Genomic DNA, 25,849 nt, shown 5'->3' on the forward strand with positions numbered 1-25,849 from the left:
TAAACACCTGAAAAGTTCTTCTTCAAGGATTACTTCTTAAACCAGCAAGACATTGTGCTTATAGCAGTGTTTTTCATAACCTGGGAGGTGGGATGACAGTTTAAATTATGTGGTATTCAAATAGAATTCTTCATCTTCGTTGTACATGTTACTTCAGGTCAAAGTTCTGTAGGTACAGTTAAGCTGTTTTGGATATAGCCGGTAAGTTGGAGTTACATAGTTGAGTATGCAAATCTATGGAACTATTCTATACTCATGAATAGTAATATTACAGCTGCTCTTATGATAATACTTCATGTTTTGTATTAGTCATGTAGCTTAGATAATTTTGATAAATAAAATACCTTTAAGTCCATGAAGACAACTCAAGACAGGGAAAGTGAATTAGAGGAGCATGTATGCTGCGAAATCTGTAAATAGAGAGAACTTGAAAACAGCATTGCTACTGATTGCAGAGTTTTTAGTGTATGAATGAAATAACTGATTGTAAAAGTACATGATGATGATAATGGATCATTTGTATGCTGCTTAGTGCATTTCCTGTCGGTTATTTCCTGGAATGTGTTTGATTTCAGGTGCTGGACTGTTATCATTCTTTCATATGCTTTCTTTCAAACACAGTTGTGCTTGCTGCCTTCCACTGCTACTAATAAAGAAATCTGTTTGACAAGACCCAGGGTCAGGCTGAATTACGTAGTGGTTTAGTCTGTTCATTGTCAAAAGTGTGGTAGGAAGCACTCTGACTTTTTTTGTGGACTTCCACAATTCAGTTTCCTATGTCACAGACCTTGAAAAAGCTCTTAAAAAATATTGTTATTTTTCCATAATAATTGCCACTGTTCGGATTTGAACTTAAAGGGTAGAAGAATTTTTCATTAAGATCAGTAATGAAAGCTTAAATTCTTTTGTGTGGCTGTTCTAGATGCAGAGAGGCCTTTGGGCATGTTCACTATGCATCTGTATGTATTTAACTTCCAGATAAAGGTAAAAATAAATTGTTCTGAAGTATTTTCATGTGTTGGCAAACTATAACAAACTATAAATGTGTTTTGTTCCACTGCTGTAAAGAATGTTATGTAAAGCATGAGCTGAATTTAATGTGGAGGTTGCTTGTTTCAGTGAAGATTTAAACTAGTAGTAGTGGTAGTAGTGGATTAAAAACCAGTGTGTTATGATTGGTGATTTCTGACAACGTAGTGACTTCACTAGAAACAATAATAGCTCTTTTGAGGAAACTTCTGATCAGTTTCTAATATATGTGCCAGAATCATGTTTTCAAGAGCATATTTTTTTATTCTGGAGTCCAAGCTTTGCTTTTGAAAATGATTTGGGCACTCCAGAACCTAAGATGTGTTGTAAATGGATTCCTCTAAGGTGAAACAGAGGACGATGTAAAGCACTTCACTTCATGTAAGAAATCAGGTAATGGATGTTTTCTGTTTCCCATTTTGGTGCTGATTTAGCTTTTAATGTTACAATTATATAAATGTGCACTTGACTTAATGAGGTATTCTAAACATTTAGGGGTGTTACTATTTTTATAGGTTGCTGCAATACAGAGATAAAGAGAACAATGCTGTGAGAGTAAGATTGATAGCTGGGTATGGAGCACAGACAGTTCCAACACTGTCCAGAGAGGAGTCTTATGTTGTCTAGATGCAAATGAAGATTCCTCTTTGTCTGGCTTTCTCATGTTCCCCATTTTCACAACTGTGTGAATTGGCTTTTTCTTTTCACTCTCTGATTCTGAGCAGTGTGAAATATTTTGTGTTAATATGAGAACAGAAGTGCTTGAAAATTGACCACTTGCTTGAAGATCTTGTACTTGCTAAGCATGGAAGCGAAAAGGATCTCAGTATATCATGTTTTCTGTTCTTTGTTTGGAGTGTCTGGATGAACTAGCAGGGAAACCTCAATGGGTAATTTTTCTTTGTAACAAAAAATATGAAAACTTGCTGCTGCTTTTAGCCAGCAAGCTGCTACACTAGCAATTACTAAACCCTTCTATGGAGCCATCACTTGGTTTTGCTTGGCAGAGAGCAGTGCTGAAGACCAGTTCTGTAAGCTTTTTAGAGCCATGCATCAGGAAGTTATAAGCAGGTGTGCAGCAACAGAATGGAGGCTGGAGGGAGGGAAAGATGCTGCATCCAGCAGGAGTATTTCTAGAATGCACTTTCTGAGAAAACTGGCACGAGTGTGTGATCAAAGCTACAGCACTGCTTTATGAGCACCTTCATTGCAGTGATTTCTGGTGATTATTCTACTTGTGTAAGTGACCTGTGACTTCCACAGGTTGTTATTCCTACCTATTCCATTTTTACATTTATTCCCTTAAAATATACAGAGATGGGAGAACCATCTTAAATATTATGTAATGAGTAGTTTGGGTGTCTGTATGTCAGATACAGACAAATCCAAACAGTATTTCAAATCTATACTTGTCACCATCTGAAATAATGTTTTTCAGTTGAAAATTTATTTAGATCCAGTTTTGTTTTGTTCAAGGCTTAGAGGGTGAACCATGAGCAACTGCCTCTTTGGTGGCTTTTTTTTCCAGCCTGTGAAAGAAATTAGCAGACAGTGAACAGTGATCTTACTTTTGATGTAACAGCTAAGTGACTTACTTGTGACATCTGAAGTATATATACCAAAATTAAAATCGGGCAATAAGGGCATCTGTGTAATTGTATTCTACTAAAACCAGCATGCAGACTGTTCTGAAAGACAGTGGAAGGTGTTTTAAGCTATAAGCTCTTCTGCTGGTGTCTGAAAGGAAGACTGCTGAAGATGGAGGACCTCTTACAATACTGGATACCTGGACAAATCCATCTATTTAGATATTTGCATTCTGAAGACAGCTATGGGTTCTTTGTAGCAGAACACTTGTGAAGTATTATTGGCTAGATGCATGTGCTTTGAGTGCTGTAGGCTGGGAGGACTGAAAATCCTGTTCATATCATGAACCATATTAGCTTGTGGATAAGAATGGCCAAATCATAATCTGTTCTGCTAACCAAACTGATTCTGTTAGACCGAGGTCTTCTGGTTGTTGGCAATAAACTGAATGTACAAGTGTACAATCTTGTACCAGATCTCTCTGCTGGTGTCCTTCATAGAGGTTTCCCTGTACAGGATTGCCCAATAATCTGTTCCAGGGCTATAAGCTTCTGATGCTCCATCCTCCTTAATTGTCTCGAGTTCACACGTGCCAAAGCTTTGGAAGCCTTAAGATGTAAAACTACCAGTTATGTTTTAGTGGTTATGTTTTTGCTTATCTGCTTTTACCTTAGGAAACCTACAAACAAATCTCTTCTTACACAAATTGTAGGCTTACATGAATTTCTAAGGAAAGATGCAAATAAAGTATAAATAAATTTGAAAGAGGAGCTACTGTGCCAAGTCCTTGAAGCCTGTTTTTGGTGAAATGGAATATTTGGCAGGACAAGATTTGCTGTCAGCGTACAGAATGTGGCTGTGTTATTGCACGTGTGGAGTCTGGCCGTATAATCATAAGCTTTGCAGGCAGCCCATTGAAAGGATGAGAAACAAAAAATATAGTGTTTTTCTAGAATGCTGTTATTCAGCTGGGTCTGTTTACAGTTGTTTTGTTTCCAATCAGTGCTTTTACTTCTGCTTCTGCAGCTAGGAATATGAAGGTACAGATTGAGAGGCTTGTTCCCCTCTCAAGTATTTATCCCCCTATCAAGTGTCCTCAGGTTTTAACGGTAGGGGGTTTGAGATGGTTGTCTCAAATTCAATGTCAGAACGCTGCATTGCCATAAATTGCTGGTTTACGTAGTGCTGTATGATACTGAACATGCAGTGTCATCTTAAGAGTGGAAAAACTGGGAAACAGTCGGATTCTTAAAATCAAAAATGGCATCTAGTGCTCACGTTGCTCAGGCAGCTAATAACCCTTTTCTTGTTTTGTCTTATGTAATTTTGAAATGATATTAATATAAGTTGTGAGTAGAGGTAGCCTGGATCTTGATAAAATTACTATGAAGTGAGTGTGTCTGAAATACTGGAAGCAATCTTATCAACCCTTGCTCCTTTCCCCTGTTTCTATATAGACACAGTGATGGTGCTTGGTTTTTTGTTTTTTTCTAACACTTGCTAGTGTTTTTGTGGTCTTCATATTCTATGTTGAGGTGTTCTGCTCCTATAAAACAATAAAAATATAGTTTTCAAGTTTACATAAGATTTTATTTTTTTTTTAATTCTGTGTGAGAAGCATACTAAGTGCCTGAGTACTTTGATTTCTCTGCAGTGTTGGTTTTTTTTGGTGTTTTTTCTTTTTATTTTGAGAGTTTTATTTTCTTATGTTAATAGCGAATGTCACTTTGCACACTTCAGATCTGCTCTTTTGATGTTCTTGCTCATCTTGCATGAGTTCAAGGATACAACAGGAAGTATTGTTGTTCATTTTTTGCTTTTTTTTGTTAAATCATAGAGTAGGCGTGTAGGTAAATATTGTTTCTTGGTTCTGTGCTTGCTGCGTGGGGTTTTTTTTTCTCTGCTATAGTAAAAGTTCTAGAAATTTCTGCTGGTCTAAGCATGCTAACACCACTGTTTGGATATATCTGGATTTATATCTGGATTTCACCGATGAAAGAGCTGCTTATACTTACGATGTATTGAATTAAATTGAAGTGAACCTTAGAATGCTGTTGTCTATTTGAATAATAAGGGAAATGTAACAATACAGGATACTAAGCTATCCAAGTTCTCGGACTGTTTTACAATCCTGTTACAAAATGCAAGATATGGATATAAGGGGCATACAAGATGTCTTTTATGCCTATTAGCTCAGCCAGTAGCAAGATAAAATTATCAGTATTCTACTCACAGTTTTGTGTTCTAGAAATCTCTTTGTGCTCATTAATCTTGAGGATGCCAGTATATACTGAAGTAAAACAGACAAACAAAACACTGAGCATTTTTTGAGGTGGAAACATGGAAGCAGGAATGTTGCCCCACAGCATCATGGGGAGAAAACCAGTGTAGTTCTCTCTCCAGATGGCACCCCTACAGGTGAGGCAGCAGCCTGTGAAATTACATTCTAAATTACACTGCAGCTGAACACAGCGCACAGGGCAAAATGTTTTGGTATAAGTAATAAATGACTTGATTCAGTACCTCTGACAGTTTATGCAATTTGCAAGAATGCTGTATGGAACTGGGGATAAGGGGAAGAACAACAGCAATGCTGGAGTGGAATGGTTTGGGAAAAGGACTGTGAGAATTTCACTGTATTGCTCATTAGGAGGTGCATCTTCCAGAGACTGTAGATAGTGGGCATCTCAGACAGAAAGAAGTGGATATCCTTCTTTGTATCTATCTTTATGGATATACATTAAGATGTTGCTTTGCAGCTTGCTGACTGTTGGTGTTAACTATTTGTAAGATTTGTCTTTGAGGTCACATTTTCATTTAAAAGCATGAGAAGAATTTATATGAGCCAAATGCATCATATTTTTAGAACGGCAAGAATTAAGAAGAGCTTTGTGGTTCCAATCTGTGCTTTCAGCTTTGCTGAAAGCATAAAATAATCTGGTGCAATAGGAGCTCCTGGCCTTTTCAACTATTTTGCAAAGCTTACAAAAGACTGTATTGCTCACAAAGCAGTAATGTTCGTTCTGGGGTTCACTCTAAGGATTTTGTGAAAGTTAGGCAATAAAGTGGAAGAGAGGGCAGCATTTGGATGAAAAGTATCCTGTAGAGCACTGTCATCTTAGAAATAGGATGAGAAAAGGATATTTCTGTAGTTTTCCAACTGTTCTTTTATTGAACAAAAGGGCAAAAAAAACAGTGGCTGTAGAAATACAGAATTGTTGGAAGGGTGAGAGAAAGCAGTCTTTACAGATTTGCTTGGTTCCTGCTGTTTGGTCTTGTAGGACTGCAAGTCTGAAATCTGGACTTTCCATTCTCTTTTCTGTTCTTCTCTATTGTCAGTCAATTTCTACAAATCAAGCCACATGGTTAAGCTGTGTTACGAGCAAAAATAAGGATTTTGCTTAAAGTGAAAAAGCAAAGTGTATCCTGGTTGGATTTGTCTGAATTTATTTGATGTCATAAGAATGTGAATGAAATGCGCTGCACTATTCAGCAGAGATCATATTCAAACTTGGAGACAGGATGGTAGCAAAACTTTCGGCTGTATGTCTCTTTGAAATTTGGATTTGACTTACAAGTAGTTGCAGTTTAATGTTTTATTTGAAATATTAATTGTGTGTAATGCTCTTCTCTGTCTTGTGCACTCAGAAAATGCCTGACTGAAAATCTGGGAAGTTTACAATAAGCTGCTCTACTTGGCTAGAGTAGTATTCGCTGCTTTAGTCTATGCTGTAGAGTACAACCTTCTCTAAAATTAACCATAGCACAAAAAAAACTAAGCAAACATTGCACTCAGGAATTTTATCCTGAGAACATTTTAAGTTCTGGTGCTGTTGTATGATGCAGACCATTCAGAGAACCTCGTGTATTTGCAGTGTGATTCATTTCCACCTATCTTTCTGAGCATTGTCCAGTCTGGTGCAGGGTACCACTAGGTTGCAAATGTCAAGAAGCAAAGATGCATTCCTTTTGTGTTTCAGTGACTTCCTACATTGCGATAGTTGTAACACTGCTTGCAGTTCGCAGTAGGAAAAGAATTTCTTTTGTGAGTTATTGCTATAAAATAATACGTAGAGCTTTTCACTTGGGATTGAAGGTGAATTTGACATTTTGGAACTCAGGTAGTTGGTTTAGGTGGATATTTATTGCCTACAGTTTGATTGATTAGATGTTAAGGTATGTGTAGCGTGGGGGTGTTTATCTCATGAGGTTCGAAGTGATGGCGCTACTGAGAAATTCTTTAGGTGCTGGCGCTTAGCAGGGAGTGTGGACATGTAAAAATCTCAAACCGTGTTGGTGAGTCTGTCTGTATTATTAAGTATGCTAAATGAGAACTGTAATGACTTCTAAAATTCTTTCCCTTGTGTGCATACAGGGTTATTTCCTTCTCTTTGAGTCTATGCTGGATTCTGTCATCTATGCAAAGGACAAGTACCTGGCAGAGGGAGGCTCAGGTTGGTGTGCATAATTCTTTTAATAAATTTAGCTCTGAGGGAAAACTAAATTAACTCGGAGAACTCAGAGACTTGGAATAAGCTATGCATGAATGAGAAAGTTGCCAGTCTAAATGAAAAATGTTTCCATTAGCATGAGCTTCAAGGCATTAATTTACTGTGTGGATAGTAGAAGAGCATTAGGTGGGGTATCAAGGTCTCATGTTAATGGTGTTTTTAAGATGTGAAGGGGTTATTTATTCTTAAGCACGGCCTAAATTTTTCCTCCCTACTTCTTTCCACACATACCCCTGTGGATAGGGAAGAAAGAAACACAGTGGCAAATAAACTTCATTTTAAGAGTACACTTTTATGTTTTGAGGTATTATTTTCCTTAATTGAAGGATTTGGATGGTAACCTCAAGCTGTATACTTCAATGAGAAATGCTTAATTTTTTTTCCCCCAGATCCTCTGATTTGAAGAATGAGTGTTGCCTATCTGGACAAATACAGATGTATAAATGTCTTTTAATCGAATTAGAGCACTGGGTTTAAAACCTTTCAAAATACATGAAGCTAAATAGCAGCAATCAGAAAAGATTGCATTTGTTTTTCTTTCTCTAAATATCAGTTTCTGCAAAACTACAAACAGAAGAAGTTTTATTCTTTAAGATGTAGCACTGTTCAGTAAGGTACATCTAGGATGAAGAATTCATGATGATGAATTAAAGGAAAAGTGGATAGAGTGCTTTCTAGGGCAGTGGAAGTGTGGGGAAGACATATGGTTTCATATGCTAAAAATTATGAATTAACTAATGGAATTCCGTTGGTTCTGTTCAGAATTTTTATCCTGTGCCAGTAGGAATGGACTTTTTGGCTGGAGAGGTGGGGAAGTGACAGAAGAAAAATATTTCACTTTGAAATTGAGTTCTTTTGTCCTTTTAAGTAAATTAGATAGCGTCATCTAGAGCAATGTTTAAATAGTTTATAACGTAAATATTTAGTGTGCATGAGGTGCAGTCTTGTGCTCTGCGTATGCTTTATTCCTTTCAGTTGATTCCTTTGTCAGTGTTGTATTTCATATTGACCTTTTCAATCATAGCCATCAGTCTGGTATTTTTCCCCCCAGTTGTGCTAACCATGCGCATAGTTAGTTTCACCAGGCTGCCTTAATGATTGGATTAATGACTGTGTAACAGTGCTCGCTGCAGTGCTTCACTTTGATTGCAGTAAGCTTTTGTATGCTACAGAGTGCAGAAGAAAAGAAGCAGTTTTTTAATGCAGTTTACCATTTGGTTGAGATTACTGTTCATGTGTGAAAATAGAAGCCTCTTGAACAACTTGACACAGAATAAAAGCATTTTTCTTTTCAGCCAGATCTGGAGCGCAGTTGTAATGTGCTCTGTGTAGGTATATGCCAATCATTTTACATCACAGTGTAATTATTAAATTTGAGGACTTATTTTAAAATAGTAAGGAATCACTTTATTCTTAGCTAGTACTTCCACAGCCTTTTGAATGGAGCCAGAAATTGTTGACCTCTGTGGAAACTATAATAGAATCTTGTTCTCTAGGATCTTTCTGTATTGTTGGCATATTTGCTAGTGGCTTGAGCTACAACGGTTTCCATTTGAGAGAGTGTGATGATTTTGTAGTACGCTTAACCTTTGTGGTCTCAGAATGATCTTGGGTTCTTAGCTGACTCTTGCTACTAGGTATACTGTATTCCAGTACCAGACTGGTATTGTCAGGTTTTAAACAGAATGCTTAAGATGCTTGCTGTTACTACTCTGCCAGTTTGCATAGTAGGTAAATGGCTGTGCCCAAGATCCGTGCCAAAATTGCTCAACAATCAGTTTTACAAAACCGGTGCTTCTGCAGCATAGATGTACAGCAGCAGCAGTGTGGGCGCATCCGAATTTGAATGAGCTGAAACTGAGAGCTCATCCAGTACTTAACATCTTAACAGAGAAACTCCTGAGTTCTGCCATAGAGATTAATTCTGTCTGAAGCCTCTTAGAGTTATTAAACCAAAACGGTTATTTATAGGGGCTGTTTGCAAGCTGAGAAAAGCAGTAGGAGCAGCTGTGACTTGGCCAAATCCATCAGTGACTGAGGCAGGAGGAGAACCCAGATTCCCAGATATGTGTCCAGTTGGTCATATCATAGCCACTTCAGCTTAACCTATTGGCATACTGAGTCAGATTATGCCAAACTGTCTAGGGTAATGTGTATAGTATGCAATAGTTTTATTTGAGAACATAAAATTCTTGCTGCCTGTGACCCATCTGTTTGTTCTTCAAAGCTGTTTATTTGCTTGAGCGCATATTTTTTCCATGTACTTGAGTGCAGTGCACATCAGTTAGGAGTGACATAGGCAAGGAAGGTATAGTTCAAAATGTAATCACTCATTCATATGAAAAAGATGGTGTATTCACTTGGAATTATTTCTGCATATCCAGGGGACTACTGTCTTACCCTTCAGTGTCCTGAAATTTGTGAGGCATTGCTAAGGGAGAAAGGGTTTCCCATTGTGTACTGTTCACCACGTGAGCTGCTACTAGTGACAGATGACTTCAAGGCACTGAGTCGAGAAGGACACAGATGTCAAAGCGATGAATCTGAGAGCATTGTGGAGCATGTGCTTTTGTCCAGTCAGCATTTTGGTCAGCTCATCTTTGAGAAGGAATAATTATTAAATCATAGCTTTCATCAGGGGGAAAAAATGACAACTCGGTCAAGATTGCACAGGAAGGTGTTACAAAGCTGCAGAAAAAGCAGGAGACTTTTGGAGGATCAGGGATAATGGTTGCAATGCAGGTTGAAGGAGATGTTTTTAAACCTTGACAAAACTCTTCTGTTTTTGCATGATTTAGGATGATACTTGGATAATGTGCTTACGTTCCCAGTCAAACTTCAATGCAGTGTATGCTTCCGGATGCGATTGGGTTTGCAAATTTAGCAGTTGGTGTATCACTGTCATCTTTTGCCCACGACTTGTTTATGGAGCTCGGATTTATTTTTCTGAAGTCAGAACAGGCTTAGTCTGGCTTTTTTTTTTTTTTTTTTTTTGTTCTGTTGATGGAATGAACAAGAACTGTCAATTAGGCTTGGGCAGCAGTGTTTACCTTTTTTGTTTTGTTTTTTTTTTTTTTGCTTGTACTTTATGTGGTCGAAGACATTTCACTGCTGATTAAAGGATTTGTTATGTGGATAAAGAGATTTAATAAAATCTGATTGAACACTTGATAGGAAACTTTTTCCCTTAAGAGAACATGCTGGAAATGCAAGCTAGTCTAAGGAAGGAATGTTATAGAATAGTCCATGTTTCGCTGTCATTTTTGTATGTAGTTTCTCTACATTTCTGTAAGTATTTTCTGTATCTGGGTCCTCTTTCACCCCTCTTGTATGCTTTCACTGCATTCCTTGCATCCTGTAGTCACTTAATGTTGTTGTGTTTTAATTTCTGGAGTGTCTGTGGTTGCTCTTAGAGGTTTGGAATGCTTGGTGATACAGCATGTAATGCAGTTCTCACACTAGTAAGCAGCAATATGAAAGCTTTGAGAAGTATAAATCCCTTATTGATGGCTCTAGAAGCTACTTTCAGATACTTCAACACCCAATACTGATTTTTGTGCATGTGTGACAGCTGTCAGGTGTGCTGAATCAAACAATTTGTTTCAAACAAGGCAGTTTGAACATCTTCCTGTTTTGATACTCATCGAATTATCTTCTTACTGCTGAGTTAATTGTAGGCTGTCCATGGAAAAACCTTCTGTTTTCAGCTCTCATCTGCAAAGTGAGGATGACAGTTCACCAGTGCGATTCCAGTTTAAGCTTGCAGATTTTTATTATTCTGTTTTAGTCAGAATGTGAGAAAAATGACGTTGTGCCCATATTTTGCATAAACTAGTAGATTGAAATGTACGTGTGATTGTTCTAATTTAATCTCTCCATGTGAGAAATAGCTTCTTTAAAGAACAGTCATCTTTACAACATGCAAAAGATGTTTTTGGTTATGCTAAACATACTCTCACAGTACAACAGGATAATTCTAGTTTACTATTTCTATCTTCAGTATTTTTCAAGGCAAAAAAATAATGCCTTTCTGACCAGTGCTTTCCCCTGTGCTCATTTGGGTAAGCCAATTTCAAGCAGAGCTGAAGATAAAATTAATTTTACAGTTCACTAGATTTTTTGGGGAGTAGAAGAGAAACTTTGCTTTAGTTTTATTAACGCCATCACATTGATGTATCAGTAAAAAAAAAAAAATATGTGCGTAATAGGAAGCATTTTGTTCTAAAGCCAGATTAAAAAAAACCACTAATTTGTGTGATTTGGAAGCCTTTAAAGCTCTAATGGCAAATGGGAATTTTATTTGTGGAAGGAAGCCTAACTTAATACTAGCTTTAAAATGGGCTTCTCTTAGTATTCGATAACGCTTTAGACAGCCATATTTATAGCAGCTGTTCTACCTGTCTTTTCCAATCAGTAGTGGGTAAGGAATTGATTATCTTTCCTGTAGGAAGCTCTTGAAAAGGCAAATGTCAACTTTCCACTACTGTCTGGAAAAGCTGTGAATAGATGGGTTTTCTAAAAACATTCTTGCAAGAGGAGAGCACAAATGTGAAGATAATGCAAGAATGATAGATATTGACGTAAAACTGGGGGGAAGAATTGGTGAGGGGGTTGTCTTCTGTCATTTGGATTCCTGTCATGCTCTTTGGTTAGAGATAGAAGTTTCTCTTATTTTTGGGTGTCTGGAAGTCATTTTCAGATTGTAAAGCATGTATCAGCTGAACACAATAAGAAATAGGAACCAAATACCTCAGTGAAAATATTTGCTCTTCACTGAAAATAAGGTCTTTTCTTGCTACTGCAGATTCCTTATCTGGATTTTCCTTTGCGTATCTATCTACAAATTATCAAATGTATTTCAGTGCAGTCTCTAGAAGCCAGAATAGGATGTTCCAAAATATTTCATCAAACATGAAAATTTACATTTGTGTCCTGGCAGTGGGGTTTGGCTAAAAGAGATTTTCTCCTAAGGAGTAAATATTGTTATCAGAGTAGTGTGGGGAAAGTGTCTAGTCTCCCCTGTGGACATACACAGAAGAGAAAGCAGCAGAAAAAATCTTGTCTAAGAACTGAAAAAAGTTTTTGTCTTTTTAAATGTTAATCACTTAGAAAGGGAATTATGCATGCCTGAAAATAAAACTTCACTCGTCTGTTTGTTGTTGTTACAGTTTATCCTGACATTTGCACCATCAGTCTAGTAGCTGTAGGAGATATGAATAAACATACAGAAAAGCTACGTTTCTGGGAGGATGTATATGGCTTTGACATGTCTTGCATGAAGAAAGCTGTAATTCCAGAAGCTGTTGTGGAGGTGCTGGATCCAAGCACTCTTATATCTGAAACCAGCATAATTAAGGTACGTACCAGATCCTTCTGAATATTTGTCAGATTGGAAGTTCCATTTTATTATTTGTGGGGAAGAGAACAGATATGTAGACACACTTTGGCATATCAAAAATTGTGTAAATGCTATAAGGTTCTTGATGTTGAGACTATATGACACCATGTTTATTTTTTTTTTTTTTCCAAGTTTAAACAAGACCATAAAGATGTCTTGTAGGATAGAACCATCTAAACATATTTTCCTCTATCAAGAATGAAATTTACTTGCATTTCAATAAGTTACAAGTTGCATAACTGAAGTGGAAAATAAAAACTAACAGAACAACAGAGTTCCATTTTACTTTCCTTCCCTCTTCAGTTAAGTTACTGCATGGAGTTACAGGGTGATTCCTTAGCTATGTCTGCATAGTTAGCTAGTTTTGAAGATCTTGAGTTGCAGCATTATTCACTGTTATCTATGGCTTTCTTCAACAAAAATAGCTGTGCTGAGACTGATAATCCCTTTAATATGGAGGGCTGCTCTCAAGGGGTTCTTCTCCCAGATTGTATAAATACCTGGGAATAACTAATTTTGACCTTCCTCTACATTTCTTCATTCTTTTGTTTAGTTTCAGGGTTCTTTCCTTGTAGATGGTAGTCATTATAGATGTCTTAGATTTTGTTAACTGAGCTTGTTTTTACCAGGCTATCTTCATAGTCAATACACATGTCCCTTTTAATTTATATATAATTATGAGCAGTCACTGGCCAGCACAGTTGCATGAGCTTAGCAAACTTTCACATTGTACAGCATTTAACATAATGGCTCTGCTTAATGGTTTTGTACTTACTTATTTTGGTAACAGTCATGGTTTTTAAAATAGACTGTAGTCAATGTATGTGCTTGTTTGCTTGAGATTACAGTACGAAATAGTAAAATTAATGAGTTGAGCGAAAGTGGCCTTATAGGTAAATTGTTTAAATCAATAGTATTCTACAAAACAAATAGATTGTATTTTTGAGAGAAAGATTAAAAATTCATCATGAGATTATTACAGACAGTGTCTTAATGTGCTTTCTCATACTAGCTAGTTCTTGTTTTGAATAGCTTATAATGTAATTTTCAGGAAGAATGATATTTCCTAAAGAAAAACAAGGTAACAAAAACTGACCAGTAATGTATGAAGTGCTTTGTGTCAACAGTATATAATATTATATAATATTATATATGATATAATATTATATTATATATATAATGTAAGGCATTTTAGCTGGGTGTGTGAACTAAGGAACTTCTTACAATGCCAGTTGTGATGGATTTTTTTTTTAATTAACTGAAAACAGTTTTTTGTTTTTTTTTTAACTTCAGGTATTTGATACTTACATATTTAAATTAAAATTAAAAAAAAAAACTTTGAAATGCAGGTTGCAATTGGATCTGACAGTATCATAATTATCCTGGATGCTGTTCTATGACTATATGAAAATACAGAAGCTGTTCTCTACCTCCTGTGTTCCTTCTCTATCACACCTACTTCACATTCTGATGCTTCCATGGTTGTTCTGCTGTTCAGCAGAGGGCCTCCATAGGCTGCAGGAAGGAGCCAGTCGTCCTCTGTGCAGTTCATCAGAGGTCAATGCAAAGTCCTGCAGTGGGAAGGAATAACCCCTATGCCAGTGCAGACTGGGACCTACTGTCTGGAAAGCAGCTTTGCGGAAACACAGCTGAGTGTCCTGATTAAGCCTAAGCTGATCAGCCCCACGCCCTCTTGCAGCAAAGGCTGTCAGATGACAGCCTTGCAGTATGCACTAGAAGGCTGCTGCCAGCAAGTCAAGGGATGGAAGCCTACTCTTGTCAGTCTTGGGAAGCCTGATGGTAGAGCACCAGGCCAGTCTTGGCTCCTGAGCACATGGGCAAGCTGGGTGTACTTGAAGTCTAGTGATCCAAGAGGATGAAGTTGACGAGAGCTGAATCTGTCACACAGGGATGCAGTTCCACTTAAATATGAGGAATTTCATTATTTTTAATGAGAGGATGATTGAATGTTGGCCCAGATTGCTCAAGCTGCTGCTCAGTATACCCATATATATAACTGTGAATGATGCTTAATGTCAGCTATGCAAAGCTGCCAGCATTACTTAAAAGCAACTTTCTTGAATGCTGTGAGCTACAGTGCCTAGTACCAATCTATTACTCCTCACTGTCTATTGAATTTGACATCTGGGAGAAAGGATCTTTAGGTATTTGGTCAGTGTGCATGTATAGTTAGCTCTTTCCATTTTTAAAAAGCTGTGTTAATACTGCCCTACAGAGATGTCTGTATATGAAAGTAACTGTACAACCTGTAAAAATCATCCAAAGAGCTGTCTCAATTTCTATTAAGCACTGTTATCTGACAGAATTGTTTTATTCTTTTCAACAGCGTATTGACTGTAATACTGCATCTATTCCTGATTTAGAATTCTCATCAGAATTCACCCTAAGAGTCAGAACAAGCACAAAGTGTACAGTAAGATAATTTTAATTTTTTCTTATATGGTCAGTAGAACCTTTTAACTAATGCACTGTTTGAAATAAACCTTTGTTTTTCATTATTCCATGTCTTGAAACTTTAATTTCTGTATTACAGAGATGTGACATGAGCCCTCTTTCTACAAAGAGTTTAAACTCCTGTAGTATGATGACATGGTACAGTATGGGGAAGAGAAGTGGAAGCAGGGTCCTGTAGCCTGGGAGGAATACAGGGCTGTTGTCCGTGTGTATAGAGATAGGATTAGGAAAGCCAAGGCACAGATGGAGCTGAGCTTGGCAAGAGATGTGAAAGACAACAAGAAGGGGTTCTACAGGTACATAGACAGAAAGACAGGCCAAGGAGAGTGCTCCCTCTCTCATGAAAGGTAATGGGGAGCTGGCTTTCTCAGACATAGAAGAAGCTGAGGTACTCAATGAGTGCTTTGCCTCAGTCTTCACGAGTGGTCAGGCTTCCCATGTCTACCAGGACCCTGAGGTGAGGGTGTGGGGAGTGGTTTCTGTCCCACTGTAACAGTGGAACAAGTCTGATCCCTCCTCGTGAAATTGAGCGTGTACAAGTCCATGGGGCTGGATAATATCCATCGTGGGGTTCTGAAAGAGATGGCTGGTGTGGTTGCCGAGCTGCTCTCCATCATATTTGAAAAATCATGACTGTCTGGTGAAGTCCCTGGTGACTGGAAAAAGGGAAATATTACTCCTATTTTTAAGAAAGGGAGAAAGAAAGACTCAGGGAACTGAAGGCCACTGAGTCTCACCTCTGTGCCTGGGATGATCATGGAGCAGATCCTTCTAGAAGCATTGTTAAAGCACATATGAGAAAAAACGTGATTTGAGGCAGGCAGTGCGGCTCTGATCATCACTAAGATGATCAGAGGGCTGGAGTGCCTCTCCTATGACGAAAGGTTGAGGGAACTGGGATTGTTTAGCTTGGAGGGGAAAAAAAAAAAAAAAAAGGCTTCAGGGAGACCTCATTGTGGCCATTCCAGTACTTGAAGGGAGCATTTAACAGGAGGGGGAATGGCTGTTTACGACTGTGGATAGTGACAGGACAAGGGGGAATAGTTTTAAACTGAATCAAGGGAGGTTTAGGTTAGATATTAGGAAGTTTTTCCACACAGAAGGTGGTGACCCACTGCAGCAGGTTGCCCAAGGAGGCTGTGGATGCCCCATCTCTGGAGGCATTCAAGGCCAGGCTGGATGTGGCTCTGGGCAGCCTGGTCTGCTGGTGGCAACCCTGCACATAGCAGGGGGTTGAAACTGGATGATCATCATGGTCTTTTTCAACCCAGGCCATTCTATGATTCTATGATAATGGGTCTTAGCGTTGTTCTTGTTGCTGTTTTCTAGCCCACTGATTTCCTGAAACACAAGTTCTCTGTTCAGACAGGTTGTTACCATTATGCTGAAGAATGAATTGGTCACTGTTCTCTGAAGAGATTTAAGTTTAATAAAAATAGTAAAAACAAAATAGATAAAGGTAAACTACATACTCTGAACTACCTAAGTTCACTTTTTTTTTTTTTTTTTTTTTTTTCTTGGTCATTCAGTGTCTGTTAATCAATGTTTCTGTTTTCTCATTATGTTTGATTATTTGAAAGTGTCCAAGGGTGAGCGTTCCAGTAAGTTCTTTAAAGATGAAGCTCATGAGATGATAGGTCTGCTTAGCAAATCACAGGGCTAGTTGAGGAATCAAAGAATCATAGAATCACAAGGTTGGAAACGACTTACAAGATCATCTAGTCCAACCATCTCCTCATCACCACTGCCACCACTAGCACCAAACCATATCATGCAGCACGTCATCCAGACGCCTCTTGAACACTGCCAGGGATGGCGACTCCACCACCTCTCTGGGCAGCCATTCCAGTGCCTGACCACTCTCTGAGAGAAAAAGTTCTTCCTTATGTAACCGGTTTTGGATGGATCTGCATGTTATTTCACACTGCTGCATTTGTCGCCGCAGTTGCTGCACAGCAGGTTGCATGTGAATTTGTTGGCATTTTAAACTGAAATTTTCCCATATATGTAATTTAAAATATTAACTTGGTGTAGTAGTTCAGTACTTTGTAATTGTGCATCATTTATCACCAAATTAAGTAAAGACACAGTAATACCTGTGATTTTTATTAAATCTGCCAATTTCATTGTTCATTCAAAAATCCCTCTAGTTGCTAATTAGTTGTGAATTCATAAAATAACTCTTTTTGCCTAGGGGCAAGGTCAGCTTTGATTTCTGACCATGCTCTAATGGAATCATGGGTTAATTTAGTTCACTTGTCCACTTCTTGAATAACTGGTAAGCAGATGGAAATTGATCCAAATTCTTTGTCGCCTTAACTGCTTGAAGAAAGTAAAGTAGTTTATTTCTTAAAAATCATTTTTCCCTAGCAATAGATATTTACAAAAACTTTGTTTCAATTCTGTTCTCCTGGCAAGTGTGTCACTAATGTGTAAATCCAGATACATACATGCCTAAATGTTGTGACTTCTGTGGTGAAGGTGAGGGAGTAAGTGGAAGAATGGTGTGTCTGAAATTTTGCACTGAGTGCAGGTTTTAAAAAATGGCCAGAACTCTGTAAAGTATTCTGCTCTTCATCATTTAGGTTTATTGACACTTAGAGAGAAATTTCCACTCTTTCTATGATGAATTGTAGAAGTTTAGGTGGGGGTTGACAGTTCATCCATCATATCAGGCTGCCTAACCTTGCAGCAAATGAACAATACAAGTCCATCATTTATCTTGAGAATTTTGGGGGAGGTGCTCTAGGATTGCGATTTGTCCTTTGAAAATAACACTTGATGTTTTTCTGGTTTGCATCTGCTTTTTGTTTCTACACAGAATCAGAATCATAGAATCATAGACTGGCCTGGGTTGAAAAGGACCACAGATATCATCTAGTTTCAACTCCCCTGCTGTGTGCATTGGCCAGCCAGCCATTTCCTAATCCATCGAACAGTCGATCCTTCACATCCACACTTCTCATATTTAGAGAGAAGGATGTGGTGAGGGACCGTGTCAAGGGCCTTGCAGAAATCCAGGTAGATGGCATTAATATTTTGTGAATCCTACAGTAGATTGGTTATTAGTGTACACTGTTATTTGGGCTATGGAGTGAGGATTTGCATGTTGCATCATTTCAAGATACTACTGTGGTTGTACAATAGGCATCACTCTATAGAAATGTAACAGCAGAGTGGAAAGCGTTGCTGTTTTTGCTAAAATTGTTTTTGCAGAAGCATAGACCAGTGAGAGGTAATTCAGTAAGTACCCAGAGCAAGGAATTGTAGCCTCAGCCTGTTGCAGCTTGCAATGTAGTGCTAATCATTGAAGAAATTACAGAATCACAGAATTGTAGGGGTTGGAAGGGACCTCCAGAGATCATCGTGTCCAACCCCCCTGCCAAAGCAGGTTCCCTACAGCAGGTCGCACAGGTAGGCATCCAGGCAGGTCTTGAACATCTCCAGAGAAGGAGACTCCACCACCTCCCTGGGCAGCCTGCTCCAGTGCTCCGTCACCCTCACTTAAATTAACTTTTAGCTTGCAGTCTGCTGCTCCTTCCCATCAACCTGTTTCCATTTCTGCGGTGACAGACGTTAAATAGTAAAAATGTACAGGAATCAAACTAATAATGCAGTCTCTTTAATAACTAATTAGTGCATTTACTTTCATTATGACTTGGAAGCCCCTAAGGACCTCAAGTATAGGCAGTCCTTCTAATTACAGTGGTAAGATGTTTAACATATCTAAACTCTGACCTTAGTTTTTTCTCAGTTTTTTTCCCCTTTAGTAGATACTATTTGAAATTGTTTATTTTCAGCCTCAACAGAGAAATTGATCTCTTAGTTTATTCATTCTTAGTTCTTTTGAATTATTTGGTATGTGGTGCCTAGTATTTCAGAAGTTATTTTGGCATGGGAGGAGTCTAAGCTTTCCTGAGAGCAAGTATAGCAAGTATTCATGTTTGCTTTTTTTTTTCTACTATGATTTGCCACTTAACATCTCTTCTCAGTAGTATCCTAGGGGTGTCCTAGAAGTAGTAAGATTTCAAAGACTGAAGATAATAAAAGCGTGAAGCAGTTGTTTGGAATGATTGTATTTGATAGACTCAAAGCACTTTTAAGTGCATGTTAGCTTTATTTCGGTCTTACGAAGATAATGGCCAAAAATAAATTTAATTAGTCTCTGAAAGTGTATTTTTGTGGTAATGGATTAGGGTTTGTCACTGCTGATTTTAATGAGACATCTGGCTAATATCAGTTAGTAGATGCTGCTGGGAAAGTATTGCATTAATTGTATTCTGAGTTGATCACTGTGTGTGCTTTTGAGATAAAATATAATGGTGATTACCCTCAGTGTAGAAATCAATTTGACAAACTTCCTCTTTTGTTTGTGAGTGTTTCCCCTGTGAGCCCATCACTGTTGATCTTTCCTAGCTGAATAACAATATCCCCTGGGAGGAAAATGGCAGTATCTCTTCATTGCTCCCAGGAGATGTTGTCAAAGAGCAGGGGATGTGTGTAAGAAGTTGGAGGGAAGAAGGGTGTGAAAGAAGGATAATGAACCGCAGGACGTGACTGATGTGTTAAAACCTTCAAGAGAAAAAGGAAATTGAGTTGCCTTGAAAATTGTTTTGAGTTAGGAAAATGTATGTTTAAGTCTTCTCTGTTAAGCGGTTTAGTCCCGTAATGTTCAGTCTTGCACTAGGAGAGCCAAAAATGAGCATTAGCATCTAAATCTTAAGTGAGGAAATACATTTTTCAGTTGTGAGTTGGAAGTCTGACTTTGGTCCTGCTGCAAAACATACCTTGAATGTCTGCTGCCTTAAAGACCACAATATCCCAGTACAAAGCAGGATGTGGCCTTATGATCTGTTCAGTTATTGGTAATCTCCTCTTCACTGAGATCCAGATTTGTTTTCCTTTTAAAACAACAAAAAAAATTCTTTTTAGTAGCAAGTGCTTTTTATTTTTTTACTGTGATAAAAAGGCAGCAACTCTGCCGCATGGATTACAAACATTCCATCTCCATGCTTGGATAAACTCCATCAAAAGCACATTATCTCCCACTTCTGTGGCCAGCTGTCTAATTGTATTTGTTGTAGCCGCTCACTGTTGGAACATGATGCTAGTGAAGAGCAAGAATGATAAATTACTCACTGTAGGTGATAGCGGTGATGATAATTTTTAATTTCCTTGTTCCTGAGTGAATTGGTAAGGTTGCCTTTGAGTTCCCATAAGGAGTCAAGCAATCTCATTTGTTTTATCCTGTTAAAAAGCTGCACAAAACAGGCAGTTGTTATGGAATAAGCCTACTGTTCAGATATGTCTGAACACAGACCAAAATTTGGTCTCTTCTTCCCATTTCAGCTAAGGGCTGCAAAGTGAAGAATGCGTACACCCATTACAGCTCTTAAGGATTTTATGATCTTAATATATTTTGTACATCTTGTATGAATAAAAGAAAAAATAGGTTTAAGATAAATCACTTGTGAGGGGAGAAAATGTTGAAGAAATGAGTCGCGTTGAGAGGAAGTGCTTCATTTACAGATCATATGCTTGCATGAACACCTTAGTGTCCCTCAGTGATGGGGGAAGACCTTAATCTATTCTGAGAGTTCTTTGTCAAAGCCTGGGTTGGATGAAACTGAGGAGAGGTTACTGGATACTATAATAATTTCAAAAATATATTTCTTAAACTGTTGAGTAAACTTTTGCTAGCCTTTGCCATCTCAGTAATGCAAATCTGTTCCTAATTGTTTCTTTAGCTCTGTAGTTAACCTTCTTAGGTCCCTAGCTAATTATGGGGAGTTTATTCTGAGGCTGTGTTTTTTGTCCTCATGGCTCTGCTTTCTTTCTGACCGTCTACTTGAAAGCAGGAAGAATAATATTTCTGCATCATTTCTTATATTTAGCATCCTTTGAGGCTGGAACGTGTCTAAGTAGTTTAGTTATTTATTACCAGTTTAAAAGCCATCATTTTTGTTGTATGGTATTCAAGAGACTGGCACTGGAAAGCTTCTGCCAGAGGAGTTCTTAATGGTTGATGCCTGGTGAAGCTGTAAATGATCTGTTGAGCAAAAACAAAACTGCGATGGAAGAAATAACTGTTATCATTATGCTTAAAACAAAAGAAACCAATGCAGTAGTTACAAAATGTCACCTGACATTTACAGTGGCATTATTGTCTTGTTCCTTTTAGTTTGACTACAAATCTTTTTTCAAGTTATTTTTAAAAACATTTTTACATCTTTCATTAAAATCTGGCCAGCCCTTTGTTTCATTTTAATATGTCCTTGTCCATGAGATTACTGCATGTGTGCACAGTGATTTTTTTTCCTTTTTGCTGATTAGCTCTGTGTTTAAATTTTACTGCAAAAAGGGAGGACTTACTCTTTCTTCAGTTTGCAAGCACTGGAAATTGCTTTCTTTGTAGTAGTGCATATTTAAAAGAAGTCTGTGATTAACTGTTGTAGCTTCTGCAGTGTGTGGTAATGTTCTAAAGTGAAACCACCTGAAAATGCTTTGAACTTAGTACTTTGAATTATTTCAGTAAAATGCACTTAAATGCAGAGCGTATTTATTGTGCATTTCGGTAACAGAGCACCAAACTCTACTAACAAATAATAGAAATTAAAATGGAAGAGAAGATACATTAGAACCTGAAAAGATTGTCATCAAAGTCAGTTTTGCATTTTTGAGTATTTTGACTTCCTGATTTCTTATCAGAAGCATAAATTCAGTAGGACTTTGACTTTGCTGTGAGGAACAACTCTGGGGGAAGTCTGTGAGAAAGTAGATCAAGTGGTATTCTAAATACAGTGTAGTTATTTTTGAAAATGCATAAAGGGAAATGTTTCTCTATATGTTTCTCTATAATGTTTCTTGTTCTCAGCCTGTTCTCTGAAGTGACAATTTTTTTTTATCTCCAGACGATTTCGATAGAGTTACTAATTCCAAGACCTATGATAACAAACATTGGTTTGGTAATATACATACAAGTTCTCATCTATGGAAAATAAAAATAAGAAAGAAAATGTTACATTGCTTTTGGCTCAGTAGTTGTAGGAAAATTCAAGATGGGAACCTGTGGAGAATTAGAGAAAAGAATATTTTCTATTTCTATTTTCTATTTTGCTACTTATCAAACTTACATATGGAAATGCTCTGTGTACTCCCTCTGTCTTTGGTAGGAGACCAAGTGATTTCTGTTAAGTGCCAAAATTAAATTATTCTGCAAGTTTGATCTTAAACTTGTTTTGTAGTGGTAAATACATGCTTCCTGGATCAGTGGCTTTGTAGTCACAACAAAAGTCTTGTGTTCTTTTTTAGGTCTTTCTTCTGGCTCAACAATTATTTCAGTTTCAGTATTGAGGGGAATGGATCCATTTTAGAATGCTGCAAGAAATAGTTTAATGAATCAGTGCAGAAAACAATGTAGAATCCCTGGAACCCTGCCTATGGTAGACCTTGTGATGTCTAATTATCACTGATACAACCTCTTGATTTAGGTAGTCAAGGGCAGTGTTTTACCATTTTTAGTTTGGGAGAACATTAATAATGCAAGGAATTAAATGGTTATTTGTCCTGATTCTTTACAGAATCATACAGAGTCCTCTATCCCTGAGCACAGGAAACAAGTAGGTAGCAGAGGGATGGTTTCTTTGCTTGTAACTGTAGTCTCCTTTCATCCTAAATCCCCTAAAAACGTTTATCTGGGGATGTTTTCTCAGGGTAGCATGTCAGGTGTTACTTCTTGCTGCCGAGTGCCTAGCTGTTTGCAGCCCCCCTAGCTGTGATATGTCTCCTTGGAGTCTGGGGCACTGTTTTTGCTTTCTGCTCGAGAACATAACTTGGTAGTCTCATTTTCTCTGCAAGCCATTCTTTTTTCCTTCAATTCTTAATGCATTTTTATTATCTCAACCTTTATCTTCCCTTATCCAGTAATCATATCTTAACTTTTATTTGCAAGCATACCAACAGTATTGATGCAATGATTGATAGGTATTTTTATGGCTTAGATATCTGACTAGTATCCAGAAAAGATTCTGTGTCAGTAAAAGAAGTCTCGGTGGGTCAATAAAACTGTGTCAAACTTCTCAATCTTCACTGAAAAAGGCATATTAGAGACAAGGATATAATTCAACTGAGAATGAGATTCTCGGCGCTGAATGAGTGATAGGACCTTTTGCTTAAGGGATGGAAGAGTTGACAGTTCCAACATCCTGGTATTCATTTGTCATGAAGGTCCCATAGTGTCTCCTTGGTTCATTTCTGAGCTTTCCAAACTTCTCTAGAGTGCTATTAGTTGAAAATCTAAAGCTGGTGATTCAACATAATGTTTTATTGCTTTAAGATATATTTGCCACCATGTTGTCTGTTCTGGATTTAGACTAGAAAGAAAAAAATACAAGAGTAAATCAGCTATCATTCAGATTATGTATCCATATTTTTTTGTATATTTATTATAGGTTTTTTTTGCTGTCATTCTTCATCTTATTTGTATTTTGTTTACTACAGGCAATTGCAGGTTATTTCGATATATTTTTTGAGAAGGACTGTCACAACAAGGTATGTGGTGGTATGCATTTTAAAAGTAACTTCAAGAGAAAATACTTCTTGAGCCCTTTTTCTTTGTCAAAGTGTTTGGCAGCAAGTCTGTTTTGCTGTAGCAACACTCATATGCATGTGTGTTTAGTAATTGATTGATGTAGCTTGATATTAAAACTGTTGTTCTCTAATCAAACTGTTGAACTCTTCAAACAGGTCTTGTTTTCAACTGGTCCCCTGTGTACCAAAACACACTGGAAACAAACAATTTTTCTTCTGGAGGAACCAATTCCTGTAGAAGCAGGTATATTTAAATTCAGTTCTGATGCAACAGCAGTTGTGCTACACTGGTATTATCATTAAATCTAAATCTAAAACATTTCAAGAGTTATGTAAGCATTAAAAAGGATTAGTAATAAAGTCCTTCAGCTACTCTTTAGGGTTGTTTTTTTTTTTTTTTGCTTAAGCAAAGCAGTGGGCAATATCTATATATTCTACAAATTTAATGGCAAATGTATACGTAAATGGGCATATATCAAATACTTACATAGTACCATACAGTACAGTGAGAAATCTCACTTGTGTTTCAAATGATTTTTCCCTGATGCAAGAAAAACTTAAGACCAGAGTACTGCTATTAATGTTCTCTTAATTTTAATGCTAGTTGTGTTCTTAAGTATCAGTGATTGTATGGAGATCCTTGTACCACTCGTAAACTTTGCTGCACTTGTTAATGTGAATCATGAGTACGTGGATGAGTCTTGTACCTGGAGCTGTGGCATTACTCTGTAATAGAAAATGGTTTCAGAGAACTCACAGCCAAGAGCATGACCCATTGAAGTATGGAGATGTCATTTGGATATGCTGAATGTTGAAATAAACTTGATAGGTACCGTAATTTGCTCTTTGTTGCTCAGATGTGAAGAAAGTAAAAAAGCTTTTCTTGTCATCAGAGATAACCCAAAGTTCAGACAGCGAATTGCTGAAGTACAGTTTGGGGGACTAAACTGATGTTTATTAGGTTTTATTTAGCTGTATTTATTAAGTTTTGACAGTAACTTTCCATGCAAGTAGTCAAATATCCTTTGGTTTATAAACACTGCAATATGTCCATTACCATCATGGAATAGTTGTGCAGCAGAGAAACATGCATCAAAGCAATGTTACTCATATTGAAGGCCATGGTTTTTTTACAGGTTATCAGGACAGAGAGGATCTGGCAGTGGGGTTTGGTTCTTCTGTCAGCTAATAAACTCATGGTAATATGTGGCCTCAAACTGAAAAGTCTATAAGCAGATCAGGCGTACTGGGAGAGAAGTGTGCAGAAATTTATGTGGATTCTGCAAAATAAGCTGAAGTCAAGAGGCTTAGTGGTGATGTGGAGAAGAACTGAGGTAACTTGTTACCATCAGAGCTTTTTACCAGGTGCTCCTTTCGTGAAGGCACAGTGATCTATGTTCCGTGGCAAATCATTGTTGTCATGCTTGAATTTATGTTCTCAAATAACTTATGCTTACATATTCTTAAATCCTGTTGCTACTTGGGATGCACAAGTACTTGCGTGCATTTGTGCTTGGATTTGTTCTGTTCAGCCTCTCTTTCTATATGAGGCTGGCTAAGCTCTCTGTGCTGCTGTTCATTACGTTTCAATGTCATAGAGTGTGAAGGGAATTTTTTAGAAGTGCAGTGACATTTGTTGGAATATGCACATTATTAAATATTACATAGATCATTTGACATTTACAAAACTTCTGAAATTATTGGGAGGTGTGTCTGGTTCTAGAATTTTTGTCTGCTTGCCATGACTTTCTCAAGACAACTGCAGAAATGTTGTGCTTTGAAGCAATGAGCACAATCTGGTCGACCTTCAAGATTACTTTTGTCATAACTTCTTCCCTTCTCTTTATTAGCTCACATTTCTTTAAATTATAACAGTAACAAATCTTGCTGTTGCCATGTTTCTCTTTTCTTTCTATTTGCTTTCTTCTCTTTATCGTTAAGCCCCCTTTTCCCTTTTATTCATTCCATCTAATTTTACATCTTTAGAATTACCATTTTTGTTTTCGGAGCTGTCATTTTTATTGCAAGGTTCTGAGAGAAACTGGGACCTAATCTCCTTCTCCTTTGTAATTCTATTATTAATTTCTGTGGGGTATTTGTTGTTCATGGAGGATAGAAGTCCATCAGGGCAGAGAGTGTTCCCTTATACTTACATAAGTGTTGCTTTATTTCTAAATAATTGTTGTCTTCTCCTTCAGCATTCCAAAAATCTTTTTTTCCAAGTTGTGTTACTTTAAGTGCATGCTTAAAAAATAGCCAA

The 25,849-nt window shown here is 37.5% G+C and overlaps 1 protein-coding gene across 1 annotated transcript in view; it reads left to right on the forward strand.

The window, feature by feature from the left end:
* The window catches only part of PRMT3 (protein arginine methyltransferase 3), a gene marked incomplete at both ends in the record, with an annotated part of 48,512 nt that overhangs the window by 16,910 nt on the left and 5,753 nt on the right, over positions 1–25,849 (forward strand). Inside the window, 5 exons of the mRNA XM_079537895.1 lie at positions 6,992–7,070; positions 12,296–12,483; positions 14,873–14,959; positions 23,500–23,550; positions 23,746–23,833. Of these exons, the coding sequence (XP_079394021.1) occupies positions 6,992–7,070; positions 12,296–12,483; positions 14,873–14,959; positions 23,500–23,550; positions 23,746–23,833 (493 nt within the window). The remainder of the gene's footprint in view (positions 1–6,991; positions 7,071–12,295; positions 12,484–14,872; positions 14,960–23,499; positions 23,551–23,745; positions 23,834–25,849) is intronic.

The sequence above is a fragment of the Tetrao urogallus genome, assembly GCF_951394365.1.
Source record: "Tetrao urogallus genome assembly, chromosome: 6".
NCBI classification, from domain to species: domain Eukaryota; kingdom Metazoa; phylum Chordata; class Aves; order Galliformes; family Phasianidae; genus Tetrao; species Tetrao urogallus.